This window comes from Dipteris shenzhenensis, chromosome 19 (genome assembly GCF_047967505.1).
Source record: "Dipteris shenzhenensis isolate YYH24624 ecotype China chromosome 19, Dip_SZ_1.0, whole genome shotgun sequence".
Lineage (NCBI taxonomy): Eukaryota > Viridiplantae > Streptophyta > Polypodiopsida > Gleicheniales > Dipteridaceae > Dipteris > Dipteris shenzhenensis.
Genome location: NC_141614.1, coordinates 2465662 through 2480429, shown reverse-complemented (window position 1 = coordinate 2480429; position 14768 = coordinate 2465662). Strand labels below are relative to the sequence as shown.

General features: G+C 43.6%; 1 protein-coding gene across 1 annotated transcript in view; it reads left to right on the top strand.

Annotated features, from left to right (window-relative positions):
• The window catches only part of LOC147889924 (PROTEIN TARGETING TO STARCH (PTST)), a 106270-nt gene extending 96986 nt beyond the window's left edge, over positions 1-9284 (top strand). Inside the window, exons 7-8 of the mRNA XM_087390639.1 lie at positions 8639-8751; positions 8875-9284. Coding sequence (XP_087246765.1) covers positions 8639-8751; positions 8875-8977 — 216 coding nt within the window. The 3' untranslated portion in view covers positions 8978-9284. The remainder of the gene's footprint in view (positions 1-8638; positions 8752-8874) is intronic.
• The last annotated feature ends 5484 nt before the right edge of the window (positions 9285-14768 follow it).

The window sequence follows — 14768 nt, the reverse complement described above, 5'->3', positions numbered from 1 at the left end:
AAAAACATTCCTGCACAGTATCCTGACCCGGGACAGAGACCCGAAACTCTGGGATAGGTTAATCTCCCCAAGCTTGATTACTCCATAAAAACTATCCTGCAAAGTATCAGCAAACGGTTGCAGCTCTGGATTTGCACATTGCTCTCCCTAAGCAGGTATACTAGATGGCTTTTTTGTGGTCCCATAGACCTGTGACTTTCTTTCTTTCTTTCTTTCTCGACTTTCTACAACCAAAACCTGCTGGCGCTTAAGGTTACCCCTCTTGTATTGAGCAATATCCATTTGGAGCAGCAAAAGACCCCACCAACAGGGGAAAAAACCAGGATATATGGACAGCAAATGGGGCCTAAAAGACAGAGTTTATGAATGGGAGAAAGAAAGAAAGAAAGAAAGAAATTTTATTAAAGTCTTCGGGAGACCGTGAAGGTCTATGAGACTAAAGATAACTGATACAATGAGCATAACGGTGGTGGTCTCAAAACGGGCCAGCCAACCGTTTCAACAAAAAAGAAGTTATGAAGGACTGTGTGTCTAGTACTGATACAAAAAATATGTGTCTACCTCCAGATGATACTAAAAAGAAGGGAGGTGCACCAAAAATGGGACAGAGGGGGGAGATACAATATACATGTGCAGGTGGTGATCGTCAGAGACGAATCATAGAGGGGCCGTCAAATGAGAAGTCGGAAAAAACCCTGCGATAGATGATTGGCCTCTGACGCCACACGGCCTAGTCGAGCTCGGTCGTCGGGGGTGGCGGGTGGCCCTGTGGATGAGGGCAACGGTAACCCCGGTGGGGCGGGCAGAGAGCAGAGACGAGATGTCATGGACCTGGATGTGTGAGTCTGTCCGCTGGCGCAGCTGTCATGGCTCTGGCTCTCGCTCACGTCCGCGTTGTCGGCCAGACTGAGAAGAGGTATCCTGTGACTGGAAGAAGTCATTGATAGGTCGCTGGGTGTCCTCACGCTGCGTGCGATGCTCGTGTCGTTGTGCTCGGAGAGAGGTATCTCGGTGGCGAGTCATCTCATGTAGGAAAGCAGCTAGGCATCACTGATCCGGGAACTGCAGCATGTGTGAGAGGGAGCCGAATCCGTCGCAGAAGAGGCAATGATACCGGCCTCGAATGGCATAATAGATAGGACATCTGAAAGCAAAGTGCTCCTTCGACTCGATCTCCTGCAAGTCGTAAAGTGGGCAAAGGCGGTTCTCTCATGGGATACCCTTTGCGCGTCCGCTCTCAATCCGTAATCGGTGTGACGAGACCCTAAACTGACCGAGGGAGATCCGGAGCGCATGTGGTAGATGAAGCTGTGTGTAACCCGGAGGTGTGATGAAGCCCTCCTGTGAGATCTGGAGACAGTGTCGGTGGTAGAAGTCGAGCTTCACAGGAAGCTCGGAGTGAAGAAACCATGTCCGCCAAGTGTGGAGCTGGAGCAAATCCGCTCAAATGAGCCGGTTAACCTCTTGGTCAGTGGGGGAGAGGGGAGATGGTGGAGCGTCGAGGCTGTACTGAAAAGGAGGCAACCGGTCTAAGTCGAGGCCCAGTCGGGTGAACCAACTGGAAAGACGACTATACCAGCATCGCTAGTCCCCATCAACGGATAAGGCCATAGAGGAGGATAGGGCTAGCCAAAGTAGGCGGAGGTGACCGTCGGCGGAGGAGCTGAAACCCCTAACTCTGTGGAGATAGGTGATAGCCTGAAAAGCCGCATCAAGCTGTAGGGGTGAGGCGCCAAACTCTACTAGAATGATCTGGTGTGGTACCGATGGTTTGCTGCGGATCATCCGAGCAAACATCAGTATGTGTAGGCGCTCGACTCGAGCCCACTCTGTGTCTGAAAGGTCGACTCCCCACCAAGGGCTACCGTACATGCCTGCTGGGTGGACCAAAGAATCAAAAAGGAGAGGCTTGGTCCGCGGGTCTTGGAAGTGGGAGTGGTAGCACTGTCGCTCCAACCTGGCAAGAGCGGCGTATCCCCGGCTGATGCTGGCCTGCATGGCCAGGCGCATCATGAAGATCGGGCCTGAGAAGACAACGCCCAGGTATGTGTAAGAGTCAACTATCTCAATAGGGTCGCCGGCGAAGAGGAACTGCTCTCGGTGCATAGCGGGTCTGGAAGTGTTGAAGATCATCACCTTGGTTTTCCCAAGGTTGACCTTCAAGTCATGTGTATCATAGAAGACCTGAAGTCCATCCAGGTGTCGTTGAAGACCAGTAGCAGAAGAGGATAGTAGTACTACATCGTCTACGTATAGGAGAATCTGGATGACAGCCTCCGCGAGAGAGCAGCCTGCACCCCCGAATGTCCTGATGGAGTGTGTTTTAAAGACAAGAGAAAGAAAGGCTTAAGGACAGGAGATAAGTGCAAAAAAACAGAGACAGAAAAGGCATATTAATAGAAATATCTGAGGGTATAAAACAGGGAAAAAAGAGAGGCTATGGTGCAGGGAAGAGCAGAGGCAGAAATTTAGGGCAAAAGTGCCCACACACAACACACCCAAAAGTGCACACACAGTTGGCAGCAGCAGATAGGAATTAAAAAGGTGGCGGGGAGTGGTAGAGAGAGCTCACAGGAGAGGAATAAACAGCAGGTGCTTGCGACGGAGAAGGCACCTCAAGGAAGGCTGCACATAGACCAAGAGACGCCCCATACAGCAGGTCGCGGCAGATGCAGAGGTCTAAATAGGGGTCGATAGATGTAGAGGCTTGCCCAAGGCTTCTCGGAAGATGATAACACCCTAGAAGGTGGCACAGATGAAGGGCACCACCCTAGAAGGCCCTGGAGCGCACACACCCTTCTCGCTACCTCTTGGGTATACACACACGTGTGTACACACACTTTTTTTTTTGAAAAGCAGTTGTATTTATATTATATGTGCAGCACCATAAGAGAGGGGATGCTGTTACAGAATCAGAAAAGGTGATTGTACAACAAATATGTAGTGTTGTCAATATGATGAGCTCGTAGGCAATCAAAAAACGATTGCCGTATAACGATGTAGAACTTGAGAAAAGGCAGGTCACCAGAGGCTCTTTGATTGCGGTCCTTCCATAAAGTCCATAGAGACCAATAGCAAACCTAGCTGAAATAAAGGTCATAATTTGACCGGATGGGTGCCATCCAAGAGCCAAAAAAGCCTACCAAAAGTAGCACCAGGAAAGCACGACCGCACAACAGCCTCTGTAGAATGAATAAAAAATCTCTAGGCTCAGGGCGTCGCCAAAAGATGTGAGGCACCGATTCCCGGGGAGTAAAGCGTCCATATGAGCAGTAGGAAAACCTCCCCCAATAACTCTCCAGAGGAAAACCTGTTGGCGAAGGAGAAGTTTGCAAGTCCATACAAGCAGCAATCTATTCCTCCACCATCCAAGACTGTGATGCATAGACCAAACGTGATTCGCACAGGCCGAAAACCAAGAGAGGGGTACAAAATCCTGTATAAACTAGCGACTGTAATGGAAGCCAATGATAAGGGACGAGTTCTTTGAGAATCAGCAAATTAAGCTCAATCTTGTAAACGGTCCTAAAGCTCAAGTGACGGAATCGGCTGAAAATCTTGAAACAAATGAGATACTAAATGCCAATAAGGACGTAATGAAATCCAAATGAAACCGATGAGCTGCCTTAGGATAAGGCATTACATATTTTGTGCCATCCAACACGTCACCAACAAAACAAATGCCTTTTGACTAACACACACACACACACACACACATTTTTTTTGTGACTACCTTGCAAGGCAGTGCTCTTCTGAGACTTTTGTAAAAAAGTGTCCTCCCATTTGGACACCCATGCCTTGATTAACGACTTTCTATTTTAGGTTTGCTCGTGTGAGTACTCTCTCTCTCTCTCTCAGGGCGGCCAAATAGTAGCACGACCTCCAAAAGAAGCCCCTGCAATAAGTACTAGGGCTCTCAGCCCCCCCCACCATCTGTGACAGGGCTGGAGGCCCTCGAAACACCAGCAAACTGCGCGAGGGGGCTCCTGGCCCCCCCCCTGTGAGCTGCTATCTCTGTCCAAACACCCCCAACTGCCCTTGGATTGCTCAAGGGCTGCCATGGACAGCTCCAAAGGTGTGGACAAACCCATAAGACCACACAGAAGGACCTGCAAAATAAAGAACAAAATCATCATGATGACGAGGAGCTATGTAAAAGCTCTTGAAAGTGCAATGACAATCTACTTGGCTGGCTTACCACCCAAGCATGCTTCCGAGGTCTTGACTCACCTCAGTAAAATTTGTGTGGCTTTGATTGACAAAGTAGATAGCCTCAAGACCAACAATGTGGCACTGATGGCAGAAAAAGCACACATTGACAAAACATTGAATGAAATCAAGAAACAAGGAGGACATATGCAAGAGGAATGGAGGAAGGAGAAAAGCAAGAAAGATGGATGGGAGAAGGAGAAAGAAACATGGGAAGCTAAAAAGAACAGCCTCAATGACAAAATGCAAGCCATGGGGACATAATTACAGCAGCTGAGGGACATGCAAGGGACACTGGAAGGGACGTGCAAGGCAATGGAAGAGCTGAAATATGAGAATGAGAAGCTCATGAAGGAGATTCTTGCCTTACAGAGTACCTGACAAGGGAAGCATGCTGAGTTCACACAACAAATCACTAAAGGGAATGCAGATGTGCTAGAATGGAAGAATGTGGTTAAGAAGGGTGCAGCAGCCCCCAAGAAAGAGATCATCTTTGAAGCTCTGAAGGAAGAGAAAAGAAGGAACAGCAAGGCTTTAAATGTCTAAGTCAGAGGCTTAACAGTTGGAGACACCCCCATGTCAGATGCCATCAAGATTTTGTTTACCAAAATAGGAGTCAACCTCACATGCGAGACAGCATGGAGGGTTGGTAAAGTTGAGGCCCCAACAAGACCCCTTGTTATGAAACTCCAAACAGCTGTGGACAGGTCTACCCTCATGAGCATGAGGGCAACCTTGAAGGGGACCAGAATATACTTGGATGATGACCTCACACTGCTGCAGCAGGAACATCGGAGAGAGGGAATGGTTCGGGTTATGGCAGCAAGAGACGCAGGTAAATGGGCTGCCTACGGGGATGGAAAAGTGATTATCAAAGAGACAGCAGACGGGAGAAAGGGAAGGAAGAGAAGGAGAAATAGACAGCACACGACAGTGTCAGACCCAGGAGAAGAGAGCACAAGGAGGATTGAAAATGGTAGTTTAGCACAGCAATGGCACCCTCTGGTCTGACTCAAGAGGTTTCCTTGAGACATACATTGACAGGGACATGGTTTTCTATACCGAGACACACGAGAGTCCAGAGAGAGGGCTGCCCACCGTGACAGGATAAACGTGGAAGTCTGCCCATAGGAGGGAACTGAGGACGGATAGTGGAGTACGAGGCTCTAGGGTGTGGCTGTCCTCTTCAAATCAGCTCTTAGGCCACTCCTTTTAGTGGTTAGGAAAGAGGAACATGCACGGCACATGTGGATTAGAGTTCAGCTACCAAAGGTATGACCGATCTTGATTGCCTCCGAATACATCATCCTATGCACGTGAGGTTGCCACAGAGGGGAACAGCTTGTATGAGAGCAGACATGACGATATCACAGAGTTCTCTAGACAAGGTGACACCCTCCTCCTTGGTGACTTCAATGCATGCACAGGGAACAACCAGGTGGGACTACTTGACTTTGCATCCGATTCCCTCATAGTACTAGAGTTAGATGCAGCTGAGCTCGGGATAGTGAGACACTCAGCAGATGCTCCACATGTGACAAGGTATGGGTGGCACCTACTTGTGATGGGAGCAGTATATGATCTGATCATATACAATGGTCTTCAGAGATGGCCATCATCCGGTGGACTCACTTATTTCCCACATGGGGGGGGACAAGCACAGTGGACTACCTGATGGGCTCCCTTGCCTTCGATCTCAGATTCACGACTTTTTAGTACCCCCTCCCCCACTTGGTGCTGATCACTATACCTGACATTCTGTATTTCCAGTACCTGGCCAGCCAAAGACAGAGTCCTTCATGCGCCCACTCGGACTCATGTTCAATTTGACCGGACTCTCGATCCAGTTTACGTGAGTCACTTAGCTTGAGAGCTTCCGGCCCTACATGGAGCGGAGGTAGATCTTGCTCAGGTTCCAGTCACTTTGGTTTCAGTGGTACACGAGGCTGCGATCATATCTTTCCCTACGACTCGACCCACACATGCTCTGGTTGGTAAGATGCCTCAGAATTCCTGGTATGATGATGAATAGACGCGGAAACCACACACGGCGCGTGGGGTGACTAGAGCAAGCACGATTGATGTTCGGCCTATCTCAGCCCTCCTCAGAGGGGACCGCCAAAGACGAGGCATTACTCTCGATGTAGCCCATCTGATACAGAGATCCAGGAGAGCGCGCTCCCCGCCACCGCGGGAGACAGCCTGGTAGACACAGATACGTGAGCTCTTTGCATCACATCAGATGGCCATCAGGGAGCCAGGCCCCAATATCGAACCCATGTGAAGAAAAGATGAAACTCCAGCCTTGATGGATAAATGCCAAATATCCATAAGAGCTTTGTTAAAAGTAAGCAGTAGGGAATTTGTCTGGAAGACACTGTTGTAAAAGAAGCAAAAAGTCACGAGTGACAAGGCAGTGCCAAAAGAGATGGATCAAGGATTCCCTAGGAGCGAGACATGTGTGAACACAGCAAGAGTGATATGTCGTCGTGCTAGGAGTTGACCAAATGGAATAACCCCTAACATCACCCGCCATAGAAACACCAACCCCCCCCCCCCCCATACACACTTTTTTTGTGAGAAGAAATCTTTTATTTCTATACAATAATTACATTCATAGCTGCCTCAAAAGCGAAGTAGCTACTACTCAAGAAAAGATCTCAGTATAGGCTGTATACACATCCTGATCAATCAAACGAGTCTGAAAACAATCGTAGAATGATTGTTGCAGAGATCGTTTGAAAAAAAGAAAGGATGAAAATCCCCCCCCCCCCCATACACACACACACATCTATACGAGTTAATGATGAGATGAAGTATATGAGATATGTATTATCAATCTTGATGTATGTTGTTTTCTTTAATGGGAAAAAGAGGGTGAAGTTGTCACTACGAGACCGAAAGGAGAGATTTCGGAGAGCTACAAAAATTGGAGTGAGAGTGCTTGCTTGGAAAACAGCAGTGCATTGTAACCCTTTGCAATTTCGGCAAGTACCTGTCTCAAGGACACAGGTGCAAAGTGTACCAGTCAAGTGTCTCTTAAAGGCATCCCTACCATTCAATAGATCCAACCACATGGCCTCTCTACGGGTCACTCAACCATGGTTTCATGCAAAAATATCCAATTCCGATCTCTTTTGTCTTTCTAGCAAATGGCTGACAATAGGGACACCATTTCAGGGTCCCTAGCGGTTGCCAAGATCTCTATGTCAAATTTAGAAGACGGAAATAGAAGCAATAGGGATCATCATGCTCCTTAGATGGTCCACTGGTAGTCACAGAAATAGGAATATCAAAAGCATATTTTGGTGGTATTCTTTGTATGTGAGGTGCCAATGTCTTTGTGGCCTCTTTGTCGTACTACCCAAATTGTCTTTCTTTAAGTGTCCTTTCATATCAGATTTTCACTCTGGTTTTGTTGTCACTATTGCTCTAGATATAACATCGGGTATGTATTTGCATTCTCAGTCTATGAGTGATGTTTTGTTGCTTCCTTGTTATTGTATTGTAACTTATTATTTTTCAAAAACATCCTTCAACTGCTCCCATTACTAATACATTGGCCTCAACGCTGTCCGCATAATTTGATAATTTGCAGGTCTCACGTTTTGTTCCAGTATTGTTTGCAGTCATTGCTTGGATAAATTCTATGTAATACCTGATATAGTATTTTTAACGTTTACCTTGCACACTCTCGACTTTCTCAATTTCATGATTAAATAATTTTGCAAAATACTCACTGTTGTCCTGCTTTTTAAAGAGGTAGCACATGTGTATAAGGTTCCAAAACTATTTCCGTCTCCTTGCATGCCTCCTCTCTCACATTTCTCTTAACTTCTCTTCAATGTGTACTGTATCTCATTCTTGGGAAACTAATGGTCATTTAAGAGAGTCAGCTCTTTATATTCTAGTCGAATTACCTTGCCAATGACTGCAAGGAAGACACCCCATTTATCCCTTAAGGTACAGCAGTGGAATGGCCATTGCCTGGTTTACTTTTGGTTGGTGGCAGTGGAATGAGTAGCTCTCCTGGAATGACATATAATGTACCTATTTCTCTCCGGAATATTAGAGCTGATTTACTTGTTTTCTATATGAGAGAGATTTCTACTTGTCTTTTCTTTTCTTTTTTCTTGTGTGTGTGTGGGGTTGTCGTCGCAATGGAGCTGGGATTGGATGAACATGATTTGGTTGCTGTCGGGCCCTCAGGAGATGATTGGCTCAGAGCACTGAGCACTGTCTACTTTTTTATTCTACAAAAGGTAGTAATTTGTCAGTCAAGATAAGAGCAACAGATTGATGATTCTACATTCCTGCACAGTTTAGGAGAAAGGCCAAGCTGTACTTCGGAGATTGTATTTTGATTGAAACCATTGCAACTTATATTTATCTCTAGTGATTTGGTGTATACTTCTTGGCTTCCTTTCAGGATGTGCAAGTAATGGGTACCTTTGATGGTTGGACCCAGGGTGAGCAGATGTCTCCTGAGAACACCGGCTCCTTCAACAAGTTTTCTACCAGGCTCAAGCTTCGCCCTGGACGGTAGGAAGACACACATTGATGCATATTTGGATGTGGAAAGAAATCTATTCCTTTGTGTTAAAAACTCAACTTTGAAGCCATGAAAACTTATTATTGACAGCCATCAACCTCTGTGGAGTCCAGGTATGAAATAAAGTTCCTGGTGGATGGAGAATGGCATATTTCACCAGAATGGCCCACTGTAGGGGAAGGGCTGACTATGAATAACGTGCTAGTTGTGGAATGAATACCATTTAAAAGATGCCTCCAGTGTTTTCTATTTATGACTTATCAATCTGAGATTATTTTATGCACCTTGCGATATAACCCATTGACAAATTTGTGCATTATTGATACAATCAAGAGTAATGAGAACTTTGAAGCACCACCATTACAAAATAGCTTAGATCGAATTTCCATTATCTCACACATGGACGACAAGTGCATTCTCAAGGTCAAAAGGCCTTCAAGTTGCCTCACATGGGATACTTATGTTGAAACGTATAGTCTAATGTTCCAAAACTCTTTCGAATTTCTCATGTAATTGCAAGTCTTCTTTCATGTTATCTTTCTAATGGGTTCTCTTCAAAGATGCAGTTTTTCTCCAGTTGCTTATTTTGGAAGGTTTTTTATTTTTTTATTTATAAATTTCTAAACGCCTGCAGAGAGCGATGTCGCATATTCATGGAAAATATGGTATCCGAGGAAAGTTTACTTGTGAGAGCTGAACTTGAATCGATTAACTACCTACGTTTATACTCAAAGCTTGTCTGTCAAAGGGTTGACTTATTTTTACATCAGAAATCTTCATGATCAAGTCATTGGAGTGTTATAAGTGTAAAAATGAGGCCAGGTTGCACGCCCTTCATCCGCAGCATGGCCATCATATCCCTTTTTCGTGCCCGCTCCAAACACACGCAATTTAAAAAAAAGAGAAAATGTACATTCGAAGCTTCCCCAAAACACGAATCATGTTAAAATCCATTTGTCATTGTATTCCAAGGAACCGTCCCAAAGGAAGGGACAACCAGCTACAAAACATCAGAAAATGTCATTATATGACAAGAAGGTAGGATAATTTATGTCCCAAGCGTGTGCAGACAATCGTTTGTCTACACACTCTAGATATAGGTTATCCTGCCTTCTTTGGTGGTAAGGCATATGCTATGTGAATGATGTGCTAGATTTTCTTTTCCTATAGCTGTCAGGCAGTATGTATGATATGGGGCAGCATTACAGGCCTCTATGGCTTTTATTATCACAGATGCTCCATGACTTTCAGCGAATACCTCGACTACTCCAAACACACGCACAAACAAAGCCATACACGATAGAAATAGTTTCCAAAAATCTTGATCAAAAGAGTAATTTGTAATACAACCAATGAAAAGTACTAGAAGTGGTACTTAGACTTGTAATATGCTTTAGTAGTTTATTTGCCATGAACTGTCTTCTTCAATGTATGGGGGGACATACTTCAATTTACTTTCAATTTTCAATGTATGGGGGGACATACAGTTCGTCAACTTTATTAGCATTGGCTCTCCTAGAGACAATGCTTTAGGGTTGAGTTGAGTGGGAGTTTTGTGATTATTCTTAGTTTTTAAGGAATTTTTATTAAGAATTTCTAAAATTCTTAACCTCTACTTTTAGATGGCTCTTGTCTTTTTAGCTTTTAGCTTATGTGTGGTTGTTGGCTTTTCAGCTTGTGTGTGGTTGTTGGCTTTTCAGCTTTCAGCTTGTGTGTGCTTTTTACCCACCTCCAACATGGCTGTAAATCAATTCAGCTCCCTCCATGCTTGAGCTCTCCCAATAACGGTTGCCTTGGCTTCCTCCAGCCACAAGTCACTTCAAGCTTTCTGGTCGCTCATCTAGGTCTCGCATGTTGGATTGTGAGGAAGGCACTAAAGCCAATTCGCCTATTAACTCTTGAAGCCGTTGCTTGAAAAAAAAAAAACTATCCAGAGAGCCGTTTGTTAGAAAAGCAAGTTTGCCTGTTTAAAAAAATTCTGTTTTCTTGTTGAAAGGGCTTTATGCCAGCCAAACGGGCTTTATGCTTGTCGGTGAAGAGATTGTCGTCTACTAGATTTGTTTATAAAAATAAAGCAAAAAAAAACCCTAGAAAGTTGACATCAAAATTTTGCAGGTATCAGTTGTAAAACCTTCAAGGAAAAATAATGCCGATTTACCTTTCAATTTTAAATTATAGTTTTTTTTTTAATAAAGGCAATGGATTTGCAGTCAGTGTGAGCATGCAAATAACTATAGAACCTTAGCAAAGCCTAATGGATCTTGCGAATCCTCCAAGCGTTTCTTTTTTATTATTTATTATTGAACAATTGACAGTGTCTAAAGACCCATAAAACCCATAAGTTGGAGCCAGTGCTTTCATGCATACATGCACCCTTGTTTTATTCCTATTTGATTTGGACCATGGAAGCTAATTAACTTATGTTTATCCATGGATTAATTCATTTATTTGGGTTAATTAATTTGTAAAAAGCTATGTCTAAGAGGAGTGTACATTATTCAAAAGGGTAGGATTTGAATCCACAATGTTGTCTTTCCCACATGTGAGCCCCACCACTAAGTTATAGAGTAGAAAAGCATACCTAGTGGTAACTAAAATATTATAAATGGTCCCTTTTTCCCATCCCCCGTTAGTACATGAGTTCTTCTTTAAAGCCCCCTCAAATGGGCCCTCCTCCTTCAGCACGTACCTTCTTCTTTAATGCCCCCTTCTTAAGTGGCCCCACTTAATTGAAACTACTCCCTCCCCCCTTTATCCCTTAGTTTAATCATGACCTTTCCCTCTTCCTTTTCATCCCTCTTCTTTTCTCCACAACTAATTATTGGGAAATTTCCACCTTTTTAATGTATGGGAGGACATACTTGTATTGTATTCTATTAACTTTCCCTTATTCTACCATAGGATATGCGTGTCGCTTGATATTTTTTCATAGATGACAACATCACAAATAAAACATGTTCATCAAATCATGGATCCTTGACATATGGTTTGTTATCAAGCAATATGTTGCAAGCATGCCATCATGTACTTTTTGGCAAGTCGGAATTATGGAATTTTCAATCTATACATTGATAAATTAAAGGTCACCTTGCGCAAGATGAAAGAGAGTAGTTCTCACCTAAAACTTCCTAAGCCCTTTGCAAATGATTTGCGACATGTGTAAGCATTGAGTTGCAAACAACCGATAGCTTAAGATTGCACCATCGTAGGTAGGTAGACAAGTAAATAGAAACTCGAGAGCAAGCTAAGAACGATGATGTTTATATATAATACGAGTAGCATGATCCGTCTACTACGGGTCCCAAGGTGGGTGCCAGGTGGCCATGTGATGTTGATCAAGGGGCAAACATACATGTGTGCACACAAAAGTAGTGGTGTCTATTTGTGGAAACCTTTAATGCTCGTGAACATCATCAAATAACATCTAAGTATGAGCCAAGTATCTTCTCCTCAAATTGATTTAAACCATGGCTCCTCTCATTATATAGAGGATGCCAATTTATTTCCAACATCCATGTCTAAATCAAGAGATTTTTTATTGTTTTCTCTAAGGGTATTAAGCTTATTAGGATTTGTTGTAGAGGCTTCACCATAAAAAGCTTGTTGAAAGAGATTCTAGGACCATAAGCCTAATCGTCTTTGCTAAGAACTTCACTTAAATAAACTAACAACGAAGACTTACGGTGAAGAAATCAACTTTGGCCTAGTCCAATTTATGCCCAATCATTCTCCCATAATAACCTAGTAGCATGGAGCAAGTTTAACAATTTTATGTAACTTCAAGATGATTGGCCTTCTCTCTCTTGAGCTCCTTGTGACATACTTCATGATTATTCAAAGAATCACCACTAAGTACTCAACTGATTAACAACTTCAATAAACATTCTTGGAACCAATTGGCATCGACCGATGTTGTCCTCATAGAAAAAACAAATTCTACTTTGAAATCGGCATTAACCTCATGTCCTACATCTTTCATGCTTTAAAAGTTGGTCCAAGACACCAATTGCTTGCCCATGTCATTGGTAAATGAAAGATCCACCACCGTCCAAGAAGTTGAATGGGAAGGAGACATTGAAGTTAATGGGTATGAGGTAGGTGAAGGACTGGCCGATATGGATGAGGATGAACATCTTGCTTATTATTCGAGTCCAAAAATTCCTCATCTCCTGAAACCAAGGTAGCTTTGGAGTTCAGATGTTCCACTAAAGCCAAAGAGACTATCGAAACCTCTCTAAAGCTAGTCTATCACTTCTCAAGTCGATGCTTGCATCATCCAGAAGCTCAAAGGAACAAATTGTGATGATTTGATCGAGAGGTGAGCTAGAGCAGAGGTGCTACAGACACAAAAGGGATCCACCAAACCAGACTTGCACTCTTTACATCCTAGCATCACATAAATCAAAACGTGTTGACATGTGGAGTTTTCAAATTAAGTCAAATCTGATGTGAACTACAACCATTGCTCTCCCAAAGGGAAACCCATGCATGATGCAAATATGAGTAACTACCTCAACTTTATTGGGCATGCATCTGCTGAGATTAGCATATAGTTGGCATGTTGGGCAAGGCTAAATCTACTGAGATTATTGTATGATTGGCAGTTAGGCAAGGAAATGAAAAATAGGATGCCACTTGGCACTGACTTGCTACCTTAAAGATAAGAAATTTTAGTTAGATAATGGTTATATCACTACACTAACCTTTGTGTTTATGATGCACACTTTGCCCATGCATCTAAATAAACTACACTAATCTTAGTTCTCATATGCCCATCATTTCTTGATTAATTTAAGGTAAGCATTTGGGGGAGAAATTAGCCCATACTTGTTTAATGATGATTCTCTCAAAATTCGTCCAGTTGAATCCCATGCATTGCTGCTAATCTTTCTATTGATGATTCACAAATTTCCTATGCATCTAAATAAGCTTCACTAATCTTGACCTAATATGCCCATCATTTTCCTCTTTTATCTTCTCAGTTTAGCTTCAATCACACAATCAAGATCAATTGATATGTGGCATGTTCTTAATTTTTACAATCATGCCCTACTTTGACAGTGTAATAGAATCTTCTTAGCATTTTATTGCCCTCCTATCGAGAAACTCCACACGCCCTCTACATGATAGAATATGCCCATCATTTTTCTATTTTATCTTCTCGTTTTAGCTTCAATCATGCACTTAATCAAGATCAATTGATATATGGCATGTTCTCAATTTTTACAATCCTACCCTGCTTTGACATGTATAATAGAATCTTCTTAGCATTTCCTTGCCCTCCGGCCAAGAAACACCACATGATAGATTTCAACTAATTAACATAAGCTACAAATACATAGACTACGTTGCTCATATAAATACCTGGATAGGACGCTTATGTATATGTATATATATATACACATATATATGTGTGTGTGTGTGTCTATATATATATATATACACACACAAAATGCTCTCTCTCTCTCTCTCTCTCTCTCTCTCTCTCTCTCTCTCTCTCTCTCTCTCTCGTTCATTTGCCACCTCTGCAAGTCCGTGTCGCTGCCAAGTCATCTAGAGTAGTTTGCCACACCATGTCATTCATTGTTTGCCACACCACATCTGTCGTCTATTATGCCACATCATTTGTCTCTTGCAGGCCTCGTTGGCATGCGTCAACTCGCCATGTCACCCTCATGATAAGTCCGACTACGTGCCACATCATGGATCTGTAGGACCCTCACAGTCAATCCAACTCCGCGCTACCATGCACTGCAGCAAGTGCCTCTCTGGAGTCGGCATTGTAACTCGTGCCACATCATCATGGGCAGGTTGTAAGTCATCTGATCCGTGCTGTTGTTTGAGTTTGTCGAGTGTCACATTGCAAGGCTATTGGGTGTCACACGCACTGCCACGTGTCCGCTATTGCTATTGCTACTGTGCAATTTGGCAGGCTGCTATGTGTCACGCATGCTGCCACATGTCATCACTTGCATTGCACCCTCCTCTTTCTGGCTCAACCTATGCC